Raw genomic sequence first — 25196 nt, 5'->3', positions numbered from 1 at the left:
AACTTATTTCGGGTTGCTTATAATAGTATACTTAAATATCAACAACATGTACAATTATTAACAAATGTATCTGTTTGATTACTAACAAAATTAGAAGATTAAAACCAAAAGGGGAAATAAAGGTTTAGCTATGTTTTATGTTTTCTTTGCAATTTAGGCTTAATACACAAGAGAGCAAATATGACTGAACAAACATAAATACTAATTTATGTGAAAATTAATATTTTATGTATTTTTTAATAAATGTGCTGCAAGGTTTTGTTACAAAGAGCAGTTTAAAAAAGTTGATCAAAATTTAAAATTTTTTTCAGCAGATATCTAACGTGAAAACTCAAATAAATTAGGAGCTGCCCTTTCGCCTTTTGTTAAATTGGAAATGATTATGAAAGTAAAAAACGAAGGCACACTTCACAAAAACAAAATGTACTTCTAAACCAACATTATTTGGGTTAGGGTGCGGGTTTAGGCTATATTATTACATAATAATACTTGACCAACCCTCAAGAAAACACTAACTGACATCTTAACCCAAATATTACATGTGTTGCTTCAATAATTTGAAACGGTCTGGTAGGATTCTAGACCAGCGCCCTCGCCCCGAGCTGAATGTCAAATATGGGCGCTGGTCTAGAATCCTACCACAACGCGCATTATTTGGGTTAGGTTGCGGGTTAGCGTTTGGGTTAAGGTGGGTCAAGTATTATTATTAAATAAAGAATATAATAATACTTGACCCACCCACACCCAAACGCTAACCCGCAACCTAACTCAATTTTGTGCGTTGATTTCATAACTGTGGTAGGATTCTAGACCAGCGCCCAAATATGTCGTATAACGTCGCATCTCTTTTGGTATTCAATATTCAAGTGAACAATCTTTTTTTTTCTTGTAAATATCTTACAAAACGTTCGTTTTTGCACTTCCCGCTGTATGTGTCTAGTCAAGCGTAACTATATTTAAATGTTCATAAATTTCCAGCAAACCAACTAAACTCAAACTTAGTATTCTATAGATGAAAAAGCAGACGCGAAAATGGTAAATTTGGGTTTAAAAATTACCATTTTTAGCCATTTGGTCTACTTTCTGGTAAGGTTAAATATTAGATTTTGTTAGCCAGAGAAATTTAGTCAATTTAAACCAAATCAACACAAATCATTTTTTTGCGCTTATCTTGATAAGAAATTGACTTTAGTATAATTTTTGCATTAACTTAATAATGTGTAATCGAAAAATACCGAATTGTTTTTGGCATAATGCTTATTCAACAGCTTATCTATAACGGATTGCAAATTGCAAGGCATAGGAAAATAACAAAGGGTGGAGGAAAAAAGTTAAGAACTTTGAGTACGGTAGGCTATTTGCTGTCTAAAATATAATTAAAGTTCATCACTACATTAAAATAAAAAAATTAAAGTTCAAACAGGAGGGAAAACCTTTAAAACGTGTTGTCTATATTATTATGTTGTACTGTCATGATGGAATTTCTATACTTGCGTTATTTTGATTCTTACTTGAATTTTAATTTTTAAATAAATTGTCCGTTATCCTAGTTTGTATTTGATTGTGTGTTTTTGTTTCAGTTTTAAAGTAAATATTAGAATAAATTATTTATGTAATCAAAATAGTCAGCAATTAGTTTCGCAGATTTTAAACAAAGCGATTAATACCATCTTACCACAAGTATGGGAATATAAGATAACAAAACATACAGCGTCTATGATTCTTTTCATAACAACACAACGTATTTTGTGAGTTCGGTTTAATCAAACCCTTTTGAAGGGTTAAGAATCATATAATTTTTGTTTTTTGAGGGAAAGTCATTAGCAGTTGCTGAAGTTTTTCGCAGAATTAAGTCCGAATGCGTATTATATTATCCTGAAATAACAATTTCGGTTTCCATCTTATTATTGCGCTTAAGTTTAAATAGAAAACAAAATCGAGAGCGTAGCGTTCAAAAATTAACTATGGGGCGTTACGTCGTACAGAATGTGTGATTGTAGGCCTAAATAAATTTAGAGTGCGCGAAAGGGGATTTTGTTTCGTGACGTAACACTATAATATATTTTGTGGCTTTGGTTTAATCAAATGCTCTTCAATAACTCTTAAGATGTGTTTTACTACACCCTGTTGAGCCTGCTGCAAAACAGATAAAGGATGAGTGAACTCCATAAAAATAAATTCAGTTGTAGGTGAATCTCCAAAGAAATTATGTAAAAAATAAACTCTAATAAAACATACCATTAAACCAGATCGTTGTCGAACTTTTTTTTAACATGGAACTGACAGAGCCAATTCACCAATCTAGGAAATATCCTCTAAGTTAAGACAAGTGTCGCGCTTAAAGCATCTAAATAAATGGTGACGCGGTACAGATTCGTGTTTGCCCTTTTAACGTCAAGCAAGCAAATTAGCAACATTTGTAAAATTACCAAAAATTGGGATCAATTGATAACGTTTCGTAACATTTCTGCTTACTACTCACACAACACTGTTAAAATTCATAGATTGATAAATTATATTAGTCAGAATACATCAGAATAGTCTAGCATTTACGTCATACACTAATACACTAAAATGTATTTCGCCAGCAAAAGCATCGTCAGTATATCTTCGTTCGAATGAATTCTGCTGTTACTGATATGAAATTAATGGCAACATTTTTTTTGTAAGGCTAAGGGTGATTTACACTTCATCAGCGGTTCTCAACCAGTGAGCCATGGGCCATGGAGGGCCATAAGACATTTAAGGTGGGCAACAGACTAATTTAAACAAGCTAGCTTTAGTTTCATTTGTGTCACTATATTTAATTTTACAGGAATAATGGCTTGAGGTGAAATTAAAACCGAATGTAACAGTCGCAAATATCTTACTAATTCACGGTTAAATAAATAATCTGTTTTGAAATATGTTCTGCTGTGTTTTGTTCTAAACCTATCTTACAGTTATTTTTTCATAAAAATTTATTGGGCCACAGAATTTTTTTGCAACGTAAATGGGCCACAAAAGAAAAAAGCTTGAGAACCACTGCACTACAGTATCACATTCAGTGCAACACATCAGTCCGACTACAGCAACCTTATTGGATTTTAATAATATTAAATCGTTTGAGAGCTTCCGTACAGCTATAATGTTGTTATGGTATTGATTTACAATTTTTACATGTTTGTACTGTCGTGTTTTTCCTCTTTTAGAAACTGAAATGTCGACCATTATTCCAATGAAAAAAAATGGGCGGTAAACTAAAATAGATAAAGCTGCTTTAAAACGCCACTTAACATATGCACAGGCCGGACGGCCTTAATACGCCGATAGTAGTTGAATTGAAGCCACCGGGTTTCATATAGATTGATGAATGCTGCGCGAACAAAGCATCAATCGTATTGCAGGCCTTTGTCATGCAAAACCGACAGCGTTCGCGTAAATTGTGAGAACACGCCAACAGGTTGCATTCTGCGCGGACTTAGCAAACACAAAACTAAATTCAGACCGGCAAAATGCAAATCCGGTTTCTCATGGGTTAATGTGCAGGTTGTTGAAATACGATTATACGTCCAATGTCGCATACTGAAGGAATAGAATAGTGATGAGGAAGGTATAGTCGAAACCAGCCCAAAACTGCCCGTTTTGCTAAGTTTGAAATCGCGTCATTCTTAATTGCACGTGTAAGTAAAAGGCCCATTTATAGAAAAAAAGGAGAGTTACTGGGTAATATCTCGCGGTGCGTAAGAGTATTATTAATATTAAGAATAGATTTAGGGTTTCAGTATACCATGAGTCAGGAGTGTCCAACATGAGGCAGGCGTGCCAAATATATCTAGTCTTCAGTGAGATTCGAACTCACGACCTCCTGCCATACCGGGACCGTCGCTCTACCAACTGAGCTACAGAAGCTCAGAAAGAGCGAGTTGAGAAACAACCATATGCAAAAGCTTGCTACATTCTGTGCAAATACCTTCACAAGGAGTTCTACAGTACCATATCATTCATTGAGAGATACGAACACACATGTGTTTAACAACATATCAAATATAGTTGACACCGCATTTAGAAGTTTCGTCACATCTTATCAGTCTTGGAGTTGCTCCTTGCACCGGTTGTCGAACAGCCAAGCCTATTCGTAGCGATCTACTGCTGTTTGCGGTCTTTTTTAGTATGTGAGGCTCATCAAGCCGTTAGCTGTCGCATGCTTATATGGATTTGATTAAGTGCTTAATATGTGTTCCTATAAAACATTTCGTACTATAATGTGTATTCGCCAGTCGTAAGTCAAGGTTGGTCAGTTGCTTGTTGTCGAAGTACCATCGGTTAAGTATACTAACTGTATTAGAATGTCGTGTTGTGTAGGTTTAATTTACAAAATAATTATGTAAAATGATGTTTATGCATGTAATATATATTTACAAGGGGAATTGAGTGGCTTGTGTTTTATTAAGAGCACTAGACGAAATACCCGGCGTTGCCCAGGTTAAATAGAATATTCACCGATTATTCGTAAGATCTTCGTAAATGACATAAATAATGCAAACATATTTTTTTAAATGTCATAACAAATTTGCTTATGCCTAAACGTTTGAACTAAGTGTCACTAAATAGAAATTTCAAATCATGTGATGTGAAGTCGGTTAATTATAGCGCACAACACTTGGCTAAGCATGCAATAAAGCTTTTAAGTAACGAAAACCCGTGACGTTTATCAATTGAGAATAACTCCCAAACGTAAAATTTTAGGTTACCGCAGCAATTGCTTAGACTTGCTTGATAACGTCATGTTTAAGCAAATACGTAATCCCGGTGCTAAACTGCGTCAAACGTGAGAAAAATCCTCATTGAAAAAACAAATGCTTACTGTTAAACTGCTGCAATAAACGCAATATTTAAGTATTGCGTGGGTAAACACATTTTAAGAAGTCATTAAGCTTTGGCCTCAATCACTATCGCTAACAAACGGCTTAAAAATAAAAATTCAATTCTTCGTAAATTTGCGAACTCTACCTAAATTTTACGCGTAAACAGGCATCAGTAAGTTCCTTAACATAATAGTCTTAGTTGGAAACATTAAAAATTTTACCTTATGAAGGAAAAGTACTTAGTTTTATATTTCTATTTCCCGGCAGGTAAATTACACTTGGTCTATCTTTTACTTACTGCGACAACAAACGCGATATTTTGCGAACTGCCTAAATTTGGAATTGTTAAACCGAAGTCTTTACTTGGAACGTTGCACACGTTTGTTAGCATAGTTAAGAACAGTGGTTCTTAACCGGGGTGCCACAAAAACTTCTAAATATACCTATATTAAATTAACTAACGCTGGGGCCTGGGATACATGCTTAAACACAATCTTGTTAACATTGTACCATGTTGTAAATCGCATTGCGTGTGACGTAACATTTTCATTGTGATGTAACACAAATATATTGTAAAATAACTGGGAGAACATGTTGCCACACACACACACACGCACGCACGCACGCACGCACGCACGCACGCACGCACGCACGCACGGAAAATAAATCTTGCAAAACGTGCTGATCCTTTTCCCCGAATTTCCGTAACTTGATTCCCGCTTGAATTAATATTTTTTTTTCGTGATCGTTGACGCCGTTTCCGCGCTCCTCCCAACGAAATGGAGTTTTGCTAAAGTCTTGCTCAGTTATCGGTGGCGCTAAAAGCGAGCGGGCCTTATTTTGTCGCGAATTACGAGTTCAGCTTAAGTGGCAAATCTTTTAACATTTTTACCTTGCCTTCTTAAAGGTTTTTTAAGCTATTTCTATATGTCGTCTACGGAAGAGCAGTGCTATAAATGTAAAACAAACTTTTTTTCATTTTAAAATGTTGTTTATTTTTGCATGTACAGTGAACGAAAATGCTAAAAACCTGTGTTGTTGTTGTTATTTTAGGAATATTTAATAAGTTTAATGTAGGCTAAATAATAAAATTATACTGATTAATGAAGTCAATACGTTTTGAACCATTTACCGCCTAAGCAAACCCTTCTAGCCACGTGATGGCTGGATCATTTTTTTCCGAAATATTTTTTTTTTGGCACCATTATATCGGCCAAGAATCTAAACTTTGCGGTTAGCGCTGGGAACGGAGTGTTTTACGCATTTTCTGATTTAAGTAAATCAAAGTAAATTCTAGCAATATTGTTTCTTTTGAAACCAGCTGAAACACTTTCGGAAGTAAAAAATCTTCCGCAGACAACAAAATGTAAATGAAAGATTCTTGTTTTCGTATCAGACGATGTTTATAAAAACGCCTATTTTTAGGACGAAAAATATATTTTTGTAAAATTTTAGGAAATGATTTTATGTTTTATGCCTGTTTTTATAACCAGTCTTAGCACCATCTTTTAACACCAGGTTATACGCAGCAGAAATGAAAAGGCACAAGGTGGTACCAGAAAACGCTGAGAACTTGTGCACTATTTTGAGGTTTATAAAAAAATAGCCTACATACAATTGCACATTAAAGTAGTTTGCTACAATTGATGCGATGGAATCTTGGTAGACTTCAAAATTATGTTCGTTTTCTCGTAGGATTTAAGACTAACTGTACTACAGTTAAGCACCCGAGTTTAGATCTTAAGAACAACTATACAACATGGCGTTGGAGCACGATTTTTACATTAAACCAGAAATAAAAAGTTTGCCGCAAAAAATAACGTTGATGAAAGATGAAACCTGTGTGGAGGATGTCGCAAGAAACACCATCAAACAATTCCAAGGCGAGGTATTGGCCACCAACATTTGTTATAAATCGGTGTTTGCTAACTCTTTTTTATGCGAGGTGACCCAAATTGTAAGCGTATATATACGATTATACGTCTATAACGGCTTTCACGACCCGATTATTTTCACCTAACTTTTTGTAAGCCCAAAATGAAATACACAAGGAAAAAATAGCACCATTGAAATCCAATCTAAGGAATATGAGCCATGCGATGTCTTTACATTGCCTACGCAAGTTTTTTAAATTTGGAGAAATCTTGTCCAGAACCAATTTTAATAAGCTTAATCATGTGAACGACATAACCATATCTATCAAACGGCGACCCAAAGTTGGGTTAAGAAAGACTGTTATAAATAAATGTTTTTATTCAATTGTTTATTTCACCATCTCGATTGAATTCGGGTTGGGTGGAACATTAAAGACAGTTATCTCATCCAAAAACGTGACATTTATTTGTAAGTCCACAAAACAGCGGATTGTTTTAGCGCACGCCATTTCCCGAAGAACAAACAGTGACACTCTCAACGCACGTCGTACAAACAGTAAAGTCTTGTTCAGTAATATTGTGAAACGTGCTCCTGCTTACAAATGTGCATCAAATCATTGATAATAATCTTACGATCAATAAAAATTGCTATTGAAAACCTATATATATATATATGCTACAATAATGTAACCTAACATCACCTAACATATCCCCTGTCCAACTCTTAAAATCGGTAAACTGGCTTAATGGGAAGTAATTACTCCACTACCAAATTACGAAAGCGCAGCATAGCTAGCAAGCAAATGGTCTTATATGCAAAAAAAAAAAAATAAATAATCCAATTTTATGAAAACTGGTAATTAAAAAAAACAAATTTTAACCATTTGTCCAAAAGACTTCAACAAGTCAGATTGAAAATGATTCAAGTCCCAGTCAAGTCATTTGAAAAATAACAAGTCAAGTCCTTATTGGAGCAAATCAATTTCAAGTCAAGTCCTTTTCATAAAACATAAACGTTAAACTACTAAAATTGGTAAGGTCGGTCGATTATGAGCAATAACTTACAAGAACGCTACATATAGAGCAAGCAAATTGTTTTAAGTGCAAAAATTGAGACAATACTCAGTTTATAAAAAAAAGCTTAATAAAATCACTTCATTTTAACCCAAGACATTTGTGCAACATACTTAAGTCAAGTCAAGACACTTATCCAAAAGACTTAAAATTCAAGTCAAGTCATTTTGTCCAAAGGACTTCATTTGAAAAGAATGGCTTAAGTCAAGTCATTGTCATTACAACACTGGCACACAGTTCAACAATCACATTTTAAAGCTTTGATTTTAAACGTTTCTTACCTTGCCCTTGAACAGGATTGGGACGAGGCGTTTTACGTGTGCGATCTCCAAGTTGTCGTGGAACAGTACAAGCGCTGGGTGCGGGAACTTCCCAACGTGAAACCGCATTACGCTTTGAAGGCCTGCCCTCTAACTCCGTTGATATGCACCCTGGGAGCCCTGGGCTGTGGTTTCGATTGTGCCAGCAAGGTAACTTTTCAAGCATTTGTGATAACGTAAGTCCAATTCAAATAATTTTACACTGCAAAAGAACTCAATTTTTTTAAGATTTGTAAGCAGTAAGAAGGCCCGGTAAAAGATATGAGTTCCGACACCACCAATCCTTGGTCAAGTAACTTTTAAGCATGTAAAATTTGAGGCGTGACGTTGACATCCAAGCCAAAAGTGTACTATTCGTTCGTAAAATCCGACATAGAGTGTAAAAAATGTTTAACCTGAAATAATAACGGAAATAAGTCATCATTGTGAAAAATTACGCAACTTAATTAGAACGTAATGATAGGAGTTTTCAGAGTTTTGGGCAGGAATTTCTGCTGCGATAAGAAGGCAAATTTAATCTAAAGTTTTCTAAAAAATTACCCTTTTAAAGTAAAAATAATTACGTTGTACCATAAAGCATGGCTATCATGCCTAGATGACTTTGGTGTATAGGATCGGTACAAATACCACGCGAGAATAGGACGAATGCTTTTTTTCTTTCTTTTACTGACTAAAATAAAGTGAAAGTAGAGTAAAGGGTGAAGGTATCTTAGCTGCATTCTTCCAATCGACAAAAGTAGTCCGGAAATAACTGAAATGCCAGTAATTGTTCAGACCCAGACCTCGGAAACTATGTCACTCTTAAGGAGCTGGTGCCGCCACTTGAGATAGGGCCAGAGTTATAACTGCGCAACATTTTTGACTTTTTGTATACTAATATAAATGTAAGTGTAATTTTATTTTACCGTCCAAAAACGAAATAACATTAATGTCATGTAATTTTTTGTGTTTTAATGTCCCGAGAAAAACAATGACGGGATACTATAGCTGCATTGATCAGTTATTCGGCCGAAGAACTGATAAAATCACTTTCGGCTATAGGCTCGATTCTATATTATCGAACATCTTCGGTGTTCAATGTTGCACTGAATTTGTGATATTAGAAATTACCTTGACCCTTGCAAGATAAATATCGACGATAATTCCTGATCAGCAACAGCATAATATTCTAGCAAAGCTAGCAATTAAGGTCAGACACTATTCAAATGCCCTAAAATATATATACCGGTGTCTATTTCGCCGGCAAAGGCATCGTCAGTATATCTTATTGAAATTGAATACGATAACTACCATTGGAATATTCTAGCAAAGCCAGAAATTCATGTCAGACATTATTAAAAGATCAATATTCCATTTGAATAAGATATAATGACGATACCTTTGCTGGCAAAATAAATATATAAATTTTAACATATTTTAAATAGTTTCTGGCCTGAATCGCTGACTTTGCTAGAACATTCTAATCTTCGTTGCTCGATATTCTTATTTTAGAATGAAGTAAATCACGTCCTCTCACGCGGAATCGCACCGGACCGAATCATTTTCGCTCATCCGAACAAAATGATATCGCATATTTGCCACGCGAGGAGGTGTGACGTCAGGAAGATGACCTTCGACAACCTGGAGGAACTTTTCAAGGTCAAGAAGCACTTTCCCGAAGCAAAGTAAGGTTTGACGTTTAAGGAAAACAGTTATAAAATCAATTTTGTTACCTTCACTTTATTTTGCCAATCTGTACATCACTTAAACTTTTGAAATTTGGTATAGGTAAATGACTTTCATATTTGTTCAAAAAAATCTGCTGCATTAAAACGAATTTCTTATCAAGATCAAAGTTAGGCTAAACAATTGCGTTTTTTTCATTTAACTTTCGTCGTTGGTTTACTTAAGGTTTACAATCAGTAAGTGAACTGAAGTAGGCCTACTTATTTTTTAAGCACTAAGGCAATGTCTATAGTTACTGACGTAAGACCTGTGAACAAATTATTATAACGACTGGAACCTGACCTATAAATGGTTGTATAATCTTCGTCTATCTTTAAATGCCTCAGAAAAGGTTTCAGCATTATTTTATAGCTTAGTGAGATCTTCAATTTATAAACCCGCGCAGAATTAACAGCGTTTGACAATTTTCTGGTTTGATTTGACTGCTACTCACGTTTAGACTTTATTTTCGTTTGCCAGATTATCAAATCGACATAAAAAAAAATTAGTTGAAGTATTGAGGTGCAGGATTGAATCTTAAATCCCTATGTCTTCTCTAGTTATTGCCAAATTCGCCAAGTCTAGCCCATGTGAACATACAGTAAGAAGTCTCGTATTCTGTCTTTAAATGCCTAAAGCGAGGTTTGCATCTACCATTGCTGTACAGCTTGAAGGGATTTTTAATTTAAGACCTGTCGAGATCTAGGCAACCCTTTAGAAACCTGTTATTTTTTCAGCCTCGTACTTCGTTTATTTGTGGATGACGAAGCGGCCAGCACTAATTTTGCCAGCAAGTTTGGAGCGACGGTGGAATACGGCAAACAACTGATTTCGAAAGCCAAGCAACTGGACCTTAACATCATTGGCGTGGCGTGAGTTTAAACCAACCAAACTAAATCCGACTCGCTAGTTAAATTTCTCCGGCCGCGGCGTATGTTGCCTGCTGATGCTAGAAAAACGATATCAACCAATCTAAGCAAGTCATTTTGATGTGACTTAGTCCCAATTCATTTGAAAAATACCTTAAATTCAAGTCAAGTCTTTTTGCAAAAAAAATGTCCCAGTTCGACACTTACGTATCTTTAGAGCTAATGCTATTTAGGTGTAAAAATTTTTTTTTTAAATAGTCATAAAAGACAGTTCCATGATAACAGCACAAATGCAATTATGGTTAAGATTATTAGGAGAGTCGGTGGTTAGGTTAGGGGCGTGGTTTGGTGTAGAAGTTAACTAAGGTCTATTGTTCTAAGGTCTTATACCAATGATTGTCAACCTTTTATGGCTTACGGCACCCCTCAAAAATAATAAATCGATTTTCGGCACCCCGACTGAAATTTTCGTTAGGTATTTTACTGAAATGTCACAATAAATGGAACTAGAACGACACAATCAACTTAAATCATGTAGGAAAATATCATTTGATATAGCGGTCTCTAATCGTACACAAATAGTTGAATCATGAAGCTTATCAATTGAGCAAAAATCAGATTTAAAAAAATTCTCAAATATCTATTGGCGCCCTTGAGCATTAGAAGTGCTACACCAGGGCGCCGCAGCACCCCGATTGGGACCTCTGCTTTTTTAGTGTTGGGTTTAGGTCTTATTCCAAATGAGACCATATCCCATTAACAATTGTTTCCATCTTGGCTATATCCTGAACTGTTGTTTATGCCGATTATCTTTCATCCGACTCTTTCTTCAAATGTTGTTGTTCTAACTACGGCTGTAATGTTGGACTTTCTACACAGGTACCACTGCGGATCCGGCAACCCTGATGTTGAATCCTACATGAAATCGAACGGCCAAGCCAGAGAGCTCTTCGACTTCGCCAAAACTTGCGGCTTTGATTTCAACTATCTGGACATCGGCGGGGGATTCCCCGGTTCGGCTATCGACAACAAATTTATGTCTTTTGAGAAAGTAAGTGTCAACCCTTCTTTAATCGTGGCTTGTAAACGTAACAAACTTGAGCAAATTTGGGGTTAAATTTGAAACCGTGTTGCAGTGTTGTAAACAAGTCATTTGTTAAATATCGTAAGTCCAAGTCAAGTCTTTTTGAATAAATAACAAGTCTAGTCCCAGTCAAGTCATAATTAGAGCAAGTCAATTCCAGTTGAAGTACTTGTCATAAAAATTACACGTTCCTGTCCGTCTTGAGAAATACGTCAACTAAAAAATACCAAAAAGGCAATATACAGCAACCAAATCGTTTTTTTGTGCAAAAATAAAATACATACCTACAACAACTAATAAATAATGCTTAATGAAAACACTTCATTTCACCCAAGTCATTTGTGTGATAGACTTAATTAAGTCAAGGCAAGTCAATTATCGAAAAATCTTAAGTCAAGTCAGTCATTTTACTTAAAAGACTTAAGTAAAGTCAAGTTATTTGAAAACAGTTACGCGCATTTAAGTCAAGTTATTGACCTAAATTATTAAAACACTGCCGTGTTGCATTCAACGACAGTAAAACGCTGGGTGGTACGTGACCATCAGTGTCTAAAGCGGTGGTTGTCAAACTTTTGTAGCTTGTGGCACAGAAAATATATGAAAAAAAAATCGCAGCCTACCGCAAACATGCCTATTGCAATACGAATAGGTGAGCTTTCCGAAAACAGTTCAACCTTATAATTAAAAATCTTTTAAGGCAAATAAGTTTAACCACAAGCGATCGGATAACACATAAATATGAATCGCCACATTAAAAACCTAGAGAGAAAACTGCAATACAAATTTTTAGTGTGACAAATCACATTATATGAATTATTATATAAACATGCTGTTCATTATTTAACAAATGTTAAAATCGTTTCTCAACCATACTAATTAAAAAAATGCGTCACACCACGTACTTGCCTATTGTAATACGAATAAGTTATTTTTTACAGTTGAAATAAAAAAACGCGCTTGATCAGTAATTAGGCCAAGTCATTTTTAGATCACAAAAAATCAAAAAGTACTAACAATACAAAAAAATTAGCGTTTACACAATAACGCACCTACAATGCATCAACTTATAAAACATTGACAACGATATTATTTTTAAACGTTCTAAAAAAAAACTAGAAGTTTATTTAAAAAAAACAATAAAAGGGTTTAAAAAAAAAAAAATAAAAAAAAAATAAAAATCATAGGTTAGTTAACCCGGAATTTTCAGCTACTTGTTGGCAGTAATTGATGTTCTAACTTTTCGTTTCAGATGGCTGAAGTAATTCGGGAATCGCTCGACGAGCTTTTTCCGCCATCTAGCGGCGTTGAAATTGTGGCTGAACCAGGCCGATATTTTGCTGGAGAGGCATTTTGTCTTGTTTCAAGTGTTTTGGGAAAAAAGAAAACGCAAAGTAACTACCGCGATTTTAAAATCTATTTATTTTACCTTTGTACGCCTACACGTAACGTTACAACTAAATTAGTGTTAAGGAAGTTAAAAAACTCAACATAATTTTGTTTATAAAACAATTTAAGTTTCACAATAGTAAAAAAATAGGACTTCAATTTTTTTTTTGACCTGTCTAAATAACTAAAAATACTTTGCCATCTTTTTTAACTATTCGTTGCAGTCTCTGATACGTTGAATTAATATAAAACGCTGAGGGAAAAGGTTCCTCATATCATTTTTTTGGCTCTGATCTACTACAAACCTACCACACAAGTAATTGTTAACACACATTGTTCGGGTAAGGGTGCGAGTTAGCGTTTGGGTACGGATGGGTCAGATATCATTATTATGTTTAATCTCCCATATTTATTTATTTTCACAGTTTCTATTTATACAACTCGTTTTTTGCTTAAATTTAAAAAGATAGTAATAAGATTCAAGACCATTTTTAATATATTGACTTGCTATGTTCAGACGGGATGACTTACTTCATTGCCGACGGCGTCTATAATAGTTTCTCGGAGGTTTTATACAGGGAGGAACCGCCATTCACACCGGAACCACTTCTTTCCATCACCGATGAAAAACAGGTATAATTGTGCAGGTCGTGTTATCAGTGTTGTGATGACTCAAGTCAATGACTTGACTTAAGTCACTGTTTTCAAATGACTTGACTTAAGTCTTTCGTACAAAAGACTTGACCTGACTAAAGTCTTTCGGACAAATTACTTGACTTGATTTAAGTCTTTGGGATATATGACCTGAGGCATAACGATAATATAAGTTACGGTAGACGCAACATTATGAAGCCGCAATACATACTTGTTTTCCTGTATTTCAGAGTTGGTGGCCACATATAAATCTTTGCGTACCACTATTGCAGTGGTTCTTAACCGGTGCGCCATAGAAAAGCGCCAGAACAAAAAACATGTTTTTATCAATTTTACTTTCCCATACGGCTTAGCTCATTCATCCCTTGGTTAATTCGAGATAAAGCATACTAGACCTATAAAAACACACCTGCAAGTATAACAGAAGAAATACCGATCTAACCAAAACAATTAGTGCTTGCTTTACTCACCAGGTGCGCCGCCAGGTTTTTGAAGGTCTACTAAAAATATTAAGAAATACTGTGCAAAAAAGTTAAAAAAGCACTGTACAAAAAATACTAAAAATACTATAAATAAAAGATTAAGAAACACTGCAGAAAAAAGATTTAGAAAAACGAAGTGCAAAAAATATTAAGAAACACTGTACAAAAAGATTAGGAAACATTACGAAAAACAATTAAGAAACACTCTAGTGGTGGAACATGTTTAATTTAAATGGTTTTAAACTGGGATTTATTTTTCAGGAGAAGATAGCCGATCGTCCGATCTTCACGAGCACGGTTTTCGGTCCTACACTAGACGGTGTCGACGTCATAACTCGGACCGCCCGAGTTCCAGAAATGCAAGTCGGCGAGTGGTTTCTTTGGAGAGGTGAGAAAGATGACGTCCTGTTAGCGCACCTGTAATGACGTCATGGAAACGCCACCATTAAACGAGCGTTATTGTGATTTAGTTAGTAGTCACTGAAACACTTTAACTATTTTTATTTTTTTGTATATTTCGTTTATTTTAATGTCTTATTTTTAATCAACTAGTGCCTTACGCCGGAACAAAAACATGCTTCAAAACTGGCTCATATAAATTTCCGTTGGAATTTTGTTAGGGCTTAGAGAACGACGTTTTTCGGATTTATTAAGGTTATGTTTTATAAGCTGCGAGATTAGCACCTTGTTGCACCTCACAGGGGTACCGGTATGCTAATAAGTTATAGAACCCTGCGGGCATATTGATTGGAGATTTTAATTAGACGTTAGTAAACACATGAAAAGGCGTCTATAAGTTGGTCGCAATGGCGAAGTGGTTAGCGCCACTGACCAGCAATCCTCAGATCCGGGACTCAACTCCCCGCTGAGCAAATTCCGCGCGGTGCTTGTGGGCTGAGCACCTGAAAACCGTAGCCCAAAGATCAAGCAGAGAGCGCGAGTCGCGATCAAGTAAATAATCTCTGCAACAGCGCGCCTACGAGCTGAGCTGGCGGCCGTGGAAGGAGAGGAACACCTCTCAATACTTTACAGACTTTGTGATGTATATGTAACGCGCACTCGAATATGTATGTATGTAGTTGGTCGAATTTTAAAACATTTAAATATGCTACCCAATTCTATTATGTGCTTTGAGATTCCTGTACCACGTTTACGTAAACTTTTTGTTTATAGATAGCTTCACAATTTGTGTTTTTATTTTAAGTTTACAACTATTTTTTCATATGGGTTTTATCATTTATGTTTGGTTATATGTTTTAAACTTTATGTAAATAATATGTTTTAAATGTTAGTATAATTGGCTTGAGTTAAAAATATGTATGTTTGGGTGCATTTTTATGTATAGACATGGGAAGCTACTCAACAACATTTGCAGTCGGTTTCAACGGCTACCAAACCTGCAAGGCAAAATATTTTATGAGCGAGGAAAAATGGTAAGATGGACACCAAGGTTTGCAGTGTTTTAACAAGCCATTTTAAATGACTATAATCCAAGTCAAATAGTTTTGAATAAACATAAAGTCAAGGTTTAGTCCAAGTCATACTCCTAGCCAGTCATTAGCATTAACAAAAATATATCACGTTAAGAGGAAATATTTCGAGTTATTTCTGCAAATATTGCTATGGGGAAGTGTTTTTCAGCCTTGTGTCACGACCCAACCTTGGACGACCATTTATTTGGTTAGTCGCAAAATACAGTATTTTTTCTGTGTTTAGAAATATTGAGCTTGGTTCCCCAACACTTAAAAAATTGCGGATGCAATATCAAGGCATGGCTCATGTTAATTAAATGCGACCTCATTTATGCTAATCTCTTATGTTCGCTAGAAAAAGGTTTGTTGAAGAAAATCGGGTCTTCAGAGCTTTGCCTTTATACTTACGCAAAGTATTGGGTCGCCGCGAGAGGAATGCTAAAAAACGCTGCTGTATAGGATTTTGTTGATGAATTTAAGCGCCTGTATTTAGTATTGACTTTTAGATATGGACGGTTTGTCAAAGTTTGTTTCTTTTTTGCAGGACTGCTTTAAACCATATGTGCGAGGATTTTTCATTGCTGCCAGAAACAATCGAGTAAACATGTTCTTTGCTTTTCCTGGGCCAGGCCTCGTGCTTTAACTTAACACTTTACAATTATTTTTCATTTAAAAACTTTATCTTCGCAAAACCAATAGGTGATGAATACATACTGTGATACATTGCGTATTGATTAAGGTAATTCAAACCCCCCCGTAGTTGTAATTGCCCAATAGGCAACCAATTATCGACCGTTAGTGTTTTTAAACTGACCAATCATTTTCTCCGGATCCAGCAATTCAATGCAGAAAAATGCATGTAATGTAGCCTTATCAAGCAATATCAAACATTATTCCACTGCGTTGCCCAACATGACGTTACAATGCACGTGACCGGTGTCCACTGACGTGTGACCAACGCCCAGGCGAGTAGGATCAGCGTTTCACGATTTTATTGTACTTTATGCTATTCGTTTTGACGCTGCTTTAACTAACCACTTGAATACCATGCTACTTATCGTTTATACTGAGATTTGTGAATATACTCAACGAGCAATATAAATTGAGTGAAGTGACTCTATCCAGAAGGACTCCAGCCATAATACCGAGATAAGAACAACACCAACGTCAGAATAAAACACAATTCGGAATAATGCCAAAATAGGACTAATACCTAATGTTATTGCTACCGTCTAAACCGAAATAAGTCATAAATCCGTCGAAATAAGACCTAAAAGGTCAGAATCAGGCCTAAACAACACTTTAACTTATCCCAAACCCCACCCCTAAGTACATCACTAACTTCCCTAATAATTTCAACACTAACTAATTTTCTAACCCCACCCATTACCCACCAATAACCCCAAACAGGACCGAAAATCCGTTGCCAAAACAGCGACGCCCTGACGGCGCCGGTCAGACTATGGCGACCAAACCTTGGCACCAAAACGGCCAAAGCCAGACCGATGGCCCCGATCGTCCCATACCCTCTACCCACAGGTTCTGGCGTTATTATGGCCATTTAGGTCTTCTTCCGATGAATTTAGGACTTATTTCGATGAATTTAGGACTTATTCCGATGAATTTGGGCTTTATGCCGATGAACTTAGTCTTTATTCCGATGAATTTGGGACTTGATCCGATGAACTTAGTCTTTATTCCGATGAATTTAGGACTAATTCCGACGAATTTGGGCTTTATGCCGATGAACTTAGTCTTTATTCCGACAGATTTAGGTTTTATTCAGACGATTTTGATCTTCTGCTCTACGGGATATTACTGCGTATTTGGCTGTATTATGTCGTTGGTCTTAATATTATGGTTTAAAGATTTTTCTGCTTTAGGTATTTTTGCTTTTTAGATCTTATTGTGTGTTCCCATCCAGAAATCAAGAAGTTAAGGACAGGTGTTTTAGTGACCTGCTCCTTGGTGTCAGGTGTATACAAGAAACGCTAGAAACTTAGGCCGCCGTCGGTCCTCGCCTTAAGGGCTAGCGCCTTACTTACTCGTAGCAAGACACCCGAATCACTAAAGTAAACAGTTTTGTTAACAAGATCTTAATAGAAGTAATAAAGTAAGCACTGGTTTGTAACGAATTGTACTTAGGTTGATTTTCCGGTTTTGATGTTGTTACAAGGACATTGCACTGACGGGTAGGGAACAGGGGGTAACTTTGCGCTCACATAAAAAACGTTTATTTTTCTCGTGGTGTTTTAAAGCAATTTAAATTAGTTTTCTGTTTGTGTTGTATATTTGTAAATTTATTTATCTTTTTTTTTTTAAAGGAAATTTATCAATAAATCAATGTACAATTTTGGAAAGAACTGAGCTATTTCCCAACAATTGTCATTTCAGGCACAATTTTAATACATTTTAACAGCTGAAAAAGTATTTTAAATGGAGGACATATTTAAAATTATTCTTCACGCACCCAGTAAATAACAAATTGCAAATTAGATAACAAGTATAACCCGGCTAAAATAAATTGTTACAAAGGTAGGTTACCAGCACACCATTTGAGTGTGTTGATAATTTAAAATTGTCTGCTTAAATTGCGATCAGCTGATTAAAAACGCACAACAGAACAACAGTGGTTGTAAAAAAGGCGCGTTTTGAATGGGAGTGCGGTTTAGCTGAATTTGTCTTAGAAAAAGAAAAACCTTTCTCAAAAAGGAATATTTAGATTACGTATTTTTAGCTTTACGGTTAGGCTATGTTATAGTATTCTGCAAAATTGGCCGACTAATTAATTATCCGCAAAGTTTTGCCGAAACCTTCATTTTGTTTGTCTTATGAATGACCAGCTGACAACTGCGGTCAACCTGCTCTTTATCGTTGTTCCATTGTTTTAAAAAAATCGAATAATATTATATTAGGTTTTTTTATGTATTGATGACACTGGTAGGCCGTTTGTTTTGTAATGTATATAGAAACACGTATTTTGGTTTCTTGATTCTAAAAGCAAGGGCTGTTATCTGCACGTTTTGCTCAATCGTCTGATAACGTGAATTAAAACAATGTCAAATATTAAAATCCAAGCAAAAAACTTTTGTGCTTCGAAATGAAAAATATCATTGTTTATTTTTACTTGATAAAACATTATTTGCTTTAAATACTTCTTAACTACATCTCGTAAAAAAACATTTTTTTATTGGTAACCAGAAGTTAACTGTCATGACATGGTAGCCAGAATAAACATTATGACAGGAAAACATAAAAAATAATTTTCCCGAGCGTAAGGCAACGGCAAAATCCATTTCTAGTACAACTTTTAGCGGAAAGCAAACTTTTGTTAAACAACTGCACGAAAATAGATGATAAACAAAACAAAACAAAATTAAGAATTGCGAAAGGATGCCCAAATATTTGACATTTTAGTCCGATACCGATATTTTGGACAAACAAGTATCGCGATTAGATCCGATACCAAATGACGTCATTAATATGGCCAAACAAGCAAAAACGATCAAATCAATCTTTTAAATGTCGTGTTTACCAGGTTATGACAAAATTTTCTTTGGTGTTATTATAGGTTAGTTACCTTTAGTTGTTAACCTAATGTTATGTGATAAATTTGTGTTTTAAAATCAAAATAGCTCCTTGGATCGCCAATCCAGGCTGATATTCCTATGTTGATTCGGTATCGGATCGGCACCGATACCATCCTATAGTATCGGACGATTCCACACTAGTAAAGGAGGGACCGATACTAACTACCACTTGGCATCGGGTATCGGCTTCGATACGATAATATCGGGCATCGATAATTACGATTATAATCCAAATCCAGGATTGGTTGATGCCGAGCCCCAATCCACCAGATTTCTTTCGTCTGCATCCGCCTCCGCTCCAAGCAACCTCTCACTCTCGTCTACTTTCTCCTCCAGGAGGAGTTTTCACCCACTCGTCGAGGTTGGAGTAGAACTCGAGGTTGCGCTTGTCCCTGTGGAATTCGTACACAGTCGAGATCTTGTCCCACTCTGACTTCTGGCGCGGCTCCTCCATGAACTTCAGCACGTTTTGTTCGGCGACCTTCTGCGCCTGTCGACAAATAAGAAGACTGGTTTAATTTCCGTGTATGCTTGAACATATTTTGAACTGCACACAGTGTGTATAGCTATCCAAGGCTTGGGTCGCGAATTTTAATCGAAGTCGAATAGGAAATTATAAAAAAAATTAGTTTTTAGCAAAAAGCTTGACACAGGAAAATTTTCCTAGAATTTGACTTTTGTGGCAGTGCTAAAGACTAAACTACAGAACTCCATAAACCGAAAATCAGTTAGTTTGGATATGACATGATAAACAGATTTCGCTCCTAAAGGCATTATCAGTATCAAAACATACAACACAATTTAAAGCAAGATGTACGCAGTAAGTATATATATCATGTAGCATACAAACAAACTGTTTTTCGGATTACTAAGTTCTGTAGGCCTACTGGGTTTAACATCATTAATCTACAACCATGATCGTTTGTTTTTCACCATTTGAGTTCAGGCAGATTATGTTATTCGAAAGAACATATTAATTATTTGTGGCAGTGCTTTTTAGCTTTGTTTTATCAAGCCGCTAACATTTACAAATAATTTGTTTGAGGGACAATAATAAGGTGTACTGGCTCAACTAACAGTAAAAATAAATGCAATTCACTTTAAGAGCGAAACCGGTTTACGTTTGCCACGGTGTTTTTAGAATGTAGGAGCAAAAATTAATTACTGGCAGATCATAATGAACGAATTAAATTGTTTGTTTGAACACGTTATACCTAAAACGGAAGAAAAACAATAAAAAAGTCCAACTTTTATACCTTTAATAGCTTTGGATCTACTGGCTGCTTTAAAAGCTGATTTAGTGTATTGTTGTGGGAATAAAATATTATTCAAAATATAAATACGGACAATGGACAACTTTTTGTGGATCAAATGGACAACTTTTTGTGGAGCAGTTTGAATATCCATTTGTAATTTAAAAGTTCGCCTATAAATATATGTGGCAATAATTACACCCATCACAACCTATAAACAATCTACACCTAAGCCATCGCAAACTCACCGAACTTATCGATCAATGATAGCAGGGAAGGCTAGAAAAACAACTAGTCTGTAGCAGGGCTGCGGAGTCGGTTAAAAGCAACCCGAGTCCGACTCCTGATTCCCGAGTCCAACTCCGGCCAAAAGTAAGATTTTGTCGAGTCCCGAGTCCAGCACTGACTCTACAGCCTGTATTTTACCCATTTACGCAACTAAATTAAAGTGGATTTTCAGCAATCCACTCATATTGGTGTCATAATTAATCCACCCGCATTACATGGTTTAAAAATATTTCACCATTTGCTATTACACTTTTACAACTTACATTTTGCCGCCTTAACAGTTTTAAAATTAGATACTGCGCATGCGCATGTCAGAATCGGGACTCGGGTAGTTTTACGCGGTCTTACCCGAGTCCCGATACCGACTCCAGAAAAACAAACCGACTTCGTCGAGTCCTGAGTCCGACTCCGACTCCGTAGCCCTGGTCTGTAGTGAGGTTCGAACTCACGAACCCACCGGTCGTACCGGAACCGTCGCTCTACCAACTGAGCTATGCAGGCCCAGAGATGAGCGAGTCGAGAAACACCCATACGCAAATGCTTGCAACATTCTGTTAGTACAAGCAACTTCATAATGAAGGGGATCTACAGTACATATCATTTTTCAATGAAACATGCACACGCAAATGTGTGTTTACAACTGTTATGTTGTGTGTGCATGTTTTATTAATTTATAAACAACTTGCCTTTTTCCTCATTTCGTCTTTGAATTCCGCCCGCTCGGCCGACTGGTAGTACTTGTAGTACTTGGCGTGGTAATAACTCAGTGGAAAAGCGCACTGGGCAACTGCATAGACGACCAAACCGAACACCAGACCAGCACCAAGACCGACCCAACCCACCAGTTGTGAAAAGCTTCTGTTTGTGTTGTACTGGTCTGACGGGAACGGCGATTTGGTTTTGGCGACCTTCATTTAAAGCAGTGTTTTCCTCCTTTTTTTGCACCAACCCAATACTAATTATGTTAGACGTATAACGGCAAAATTTGACTAACCAATCCCCCTCACTCCATTTTTTGTAATCTAACAATACAAATTAAATTGGCTTATATTGAGTTTAAATTTAATTAATATAAGCCGATCTATTTATAACGAGACCATTTTCAAACCGCAATGGTCAAACACCTAAACATATGAATTTTTGGCGCCATTTGGTCATGAATAGAATTTGTTAGTGATAAGCTTTCATAAAACTACTGATTTTTCGGTACGGGTTAATGTTAACCTGTAGCAAATATTAGGGTTGGGTGTTATCAGAAATTGGCATATTGTATTTAATTGTACATATTTACATTATTTTCGTTATTTATTTCCTAAATGTGTAACGTAAGAAATGTTATGATCATTAAACAAAAATCTATTGTACAAATTTTAACTTTTTCACTTTGTAGCAAAACTGCAAATATTTGAAAAAGCCCTTGTCACATTTAAAGTACTCACTATAAGTTCCCCAAACAATTTCAAACCGGTTACTTACCACCTCGCAACTCTTGTAGGTCGGCGTTTCCCCGGCAACGTCGTACGGCAACGGCGTCACTGCGCATGCGTAGTACTTGCCGTCGAGCATGGCAACCGCGCACCAGGTCAACGGCGCGATCAACGCCTTGGCCATTATCACGACAAAAGTCCAAAATATCTGCAAAGCGCTTCGTTTAAGCACACCAGTCTCGGCGCAAATGCCTGTTAAGGTATTCCAAGTGCGTGGATTTGACGCGAGACCAAAAACGAAGAGTCCAATGGCCGGTGCTATCACGAACGACCAGCCGTAGCCTAGGTTCAGCAGCGGCGCTGTACAGTTAGTGCTGGGCGATTGGGGCGAGCAGTTTGCCAGCCGCGAGAGAGGTACACACGGACAGCGGTATGCTGCTATCGTTGTGACTTGTTCTAGTGCTGCTGTACCTAATATAATTCCAGTGTTGATTGCTGTGCCGGCGTATTCCTGCGAACGTTCAAACATCTTGCCGAGTTCTGCAACCATTTTTTTGAGCTATTTGCAATTGGGAAGGCAGTGAAAATTATCCTGGTCTTGCACAGTAAGCAAAATGCACATTGTAGTATGGAAACTATTTGGTTTGACTATTTCCGAAACATTTTCCGACACTTCTACCGTGCATTAGAAAAACTAAAAAAGGATACAACATTTGAAAAAAATCCATTTCTTGAATTGTAGATTACAAAATTGTTAAAACACAATTCTGCTGTTCGTACCAGGCTTAGTATTATACTGAAATAAAGCTCGTGACTTATAGTACCGGAATAGCTTGTTTTAGTATGGTTAAAACATTTACGGAAAATTCCCAGCCAATACAAATCAGCAATACAACAGCAGCAAATAATCTCCCTTGACAAAAAAATAAACGAAAAATGTGCTGTACAAAAATTATTAAGGACCCTATCCTCTAGAAACTTGCAATACAAAAACACTAAATGTCTTATATGTAAATACCACATTTGCAAACATACCGAAACAAAACAACAAATAATCCAAGATCTCAAGAAATTACCCATGCTATACGTAACATTTTGCAAAATTTAAACATCAAGTTTAAACTATTGACTATTTGCAAATTTACAATCAGCAATATGCTGTACAAAATACGCATGAAGTTGCACCAGATTTAAATCTTGTAAAGAACAGGACTGTAGCGATTACTTTGTTATCCACACAATCATACGTAAGGCTTAAAGAACTTCTATGCATTTCTAAATCGTTTAACCAATCCCTTAATTCATATTACTGCACGTTTGTTTAACAAACGATTTCAGCTTTACCTCACTGTATTTTTACAAACTTGAACATGCGCGATCGTCAAGTTTGCTTTGGTTCTGCTTGCTTGTAATAACGTGCGTTATGTCGCCCGAAGCTAAACGTTACTCAAGTGGTCGGCCGGCAAGACAGGTACTGAACATCGACATCGTATTTTATGGCGGTATGAGTTTTTTTTACCTTATAGGGTAAAATAAATTAGTTAAAAAACGAATTGCCAACTGTGAGGATAAATATTTTTTTATTAGTATTTCGACAAATCTTGATTTGAGTACAAAATTTAGAGATGATTTTTACAATTATTCGACTTTTCTTTTTCTTAAGGGTTTGTCGTTATATTTTTACACAGGATTACCATCTGGTAAGAACAAAAACAAGCACGCTACTACGAAAATGGAATAAACTAAGCAAGCGAACAGTACACAACTAATATACATATAGGCTGCACCACACCCCCTATTTGTCTCCCTCTCCCCTCCATTGATCATTCGCCGAAGTGAAATAAACACCAGTCATAACGTGGCGAAAATTCTTAACATGTTGTTGTTGTTTTCAAAAAAATTTTACTTATACCAGCGAAAAAAGAATTATACCAACAAAAAGGGCTGCCTTAAAGAATGACCCTAGAACAACTGAACACAAACCTGGCCAATAAAATAAACCTCCAGAGTCACGAGTCCGACTCAGGATAAATGTGCGATTTCGTCGAGTCCTGAGTCCGGTGTCGACTCTACAACCTATATTTTACCAATTTAGGTAACGATAATAAGTAGGGCGGTTTTATTTTGACTTGTCAAAAAAAGTCGAAAATTTGTCTAATTTACCTGTTAGGTCAAAATTTGTCAAAATTAATTCAAGTCAGTATCAAATAAAAAGGAACATAAATCGTTTACAAAATTAAAAAAAAAATCATACTCATCTTTTTTAAATTGTCGTTCGCCTATTTAGAATTTGTCGTTGAAAATTTAGTAGTGATTTATATTCAACGAGATTTTATTATGTATTATATCTTTAATATAGAAATATACGGTACACTCGAACAGAATTAACCACCGAAGCCTCTTCGATTTAAAAATTAGCTGAACAGTATTTGCTGTATTTTTTCGCTTGTGATTTGCAATTGTCCGATTTTCTATTTCCATTACTTGGTCTTTGTTAATTTTCTGCAATTATTTTTAGGTTGCATTTCAACCGTTTACATCACATTTTTCTAATTTGGCATTTTTATAATTGTTTGTCTTTTTGTAATGACAAAAATATCAACTAAGAATTTTCATGAGTTTTGCATTTACCCGAAAAAATTGATTATGTGTTTGATTTGTAGTCTGGGAAATATCACAAACGTGCGGTTAACGACGCCCGTACACTAATGCAGTACTCCAAACAACAATGTGTTGTTTAAATCAATGCATTTCTAACAGGTCAAATTTTTTTGAAAAATAAATTATTTTTAGGTCAAAATTTCTTATATTTTTTCCCCTTTGGGTTCCACGGACCGGTAACACCACGTGATAAACAGGAAATTATATGGGC

General features: G+C 36.0%; 2 protein-coding genes across 2 annotated transcripts; one reads left to right on the top strand and one right to left on the bottom strand.

Annotated features, from left to right (window-relative positions):
- Positions 1 to 6672: 6672 nt before the first annotated feature.
- LOC146169939 (ornithine decarboxylase 1-like) lies at positions 6673 to 14717 on the top strand. The gene is made up of 8 exons (XM_083387894.1): positions 6673 to 6735; positions 8092 to 8265; positions 9607 to 9779; positions 10557 to 10691; positions 11568 to 11739; positions 13022 to 13163; positions 13676 to 13791; positions 14556 to 14717. The coding sequence occupies exons 1-8, from the start codon at positions 6673 to 6675 to the stop codon at positions 14715 to 14717; spliced, it is 1137 nt and encodes a 378-aa protein (XP_083244020.1).
- Positions 14718 to 18741: 4024 nt separating this feature from the next.
- On the bottom strand, positions 18742 to 23764 carry LOC146169938 (calcium homeostasis modulator protein 6-like). The gene is made up of 3 exons (XM_083389154.1): positions 22374 to 23764; positions 21584 to 21805; positions 18742 to 19846 (listed from the first exon to the last, which is right to left on the bottom strand). Exons 1-3 carry the CDS (start codon positions 22872 to 22874, stop codon positions 19667 to 19669), a joined length of 903 nt encoding a protein of 300 aa, XP_083245280.1. The 5' UTR covers positions 22875 to 23764; the 3' UTR covers positions 18742 to 19666.
- Between the last annotated feature and the right edge of the window lie 1432 nt (positions 23765 to 25196).

This window comes from Ascidiella aspersa, chromosome 1 (assembly GCF_963924565.1).
Source record: "Ascidiella aspersa chromosome 1, kaAscAspe10.2, whole genome shotgun sequence".
NCBI lineage: Eukaryota > Metazoa > Chordata > Ascidiacea > Phlebobranchia > Ascidiidae > Ascidiella > Ascidiella aspersa.
This window is presented reverse-complemented; position numbering and strand designations above follow the sequence as displayed.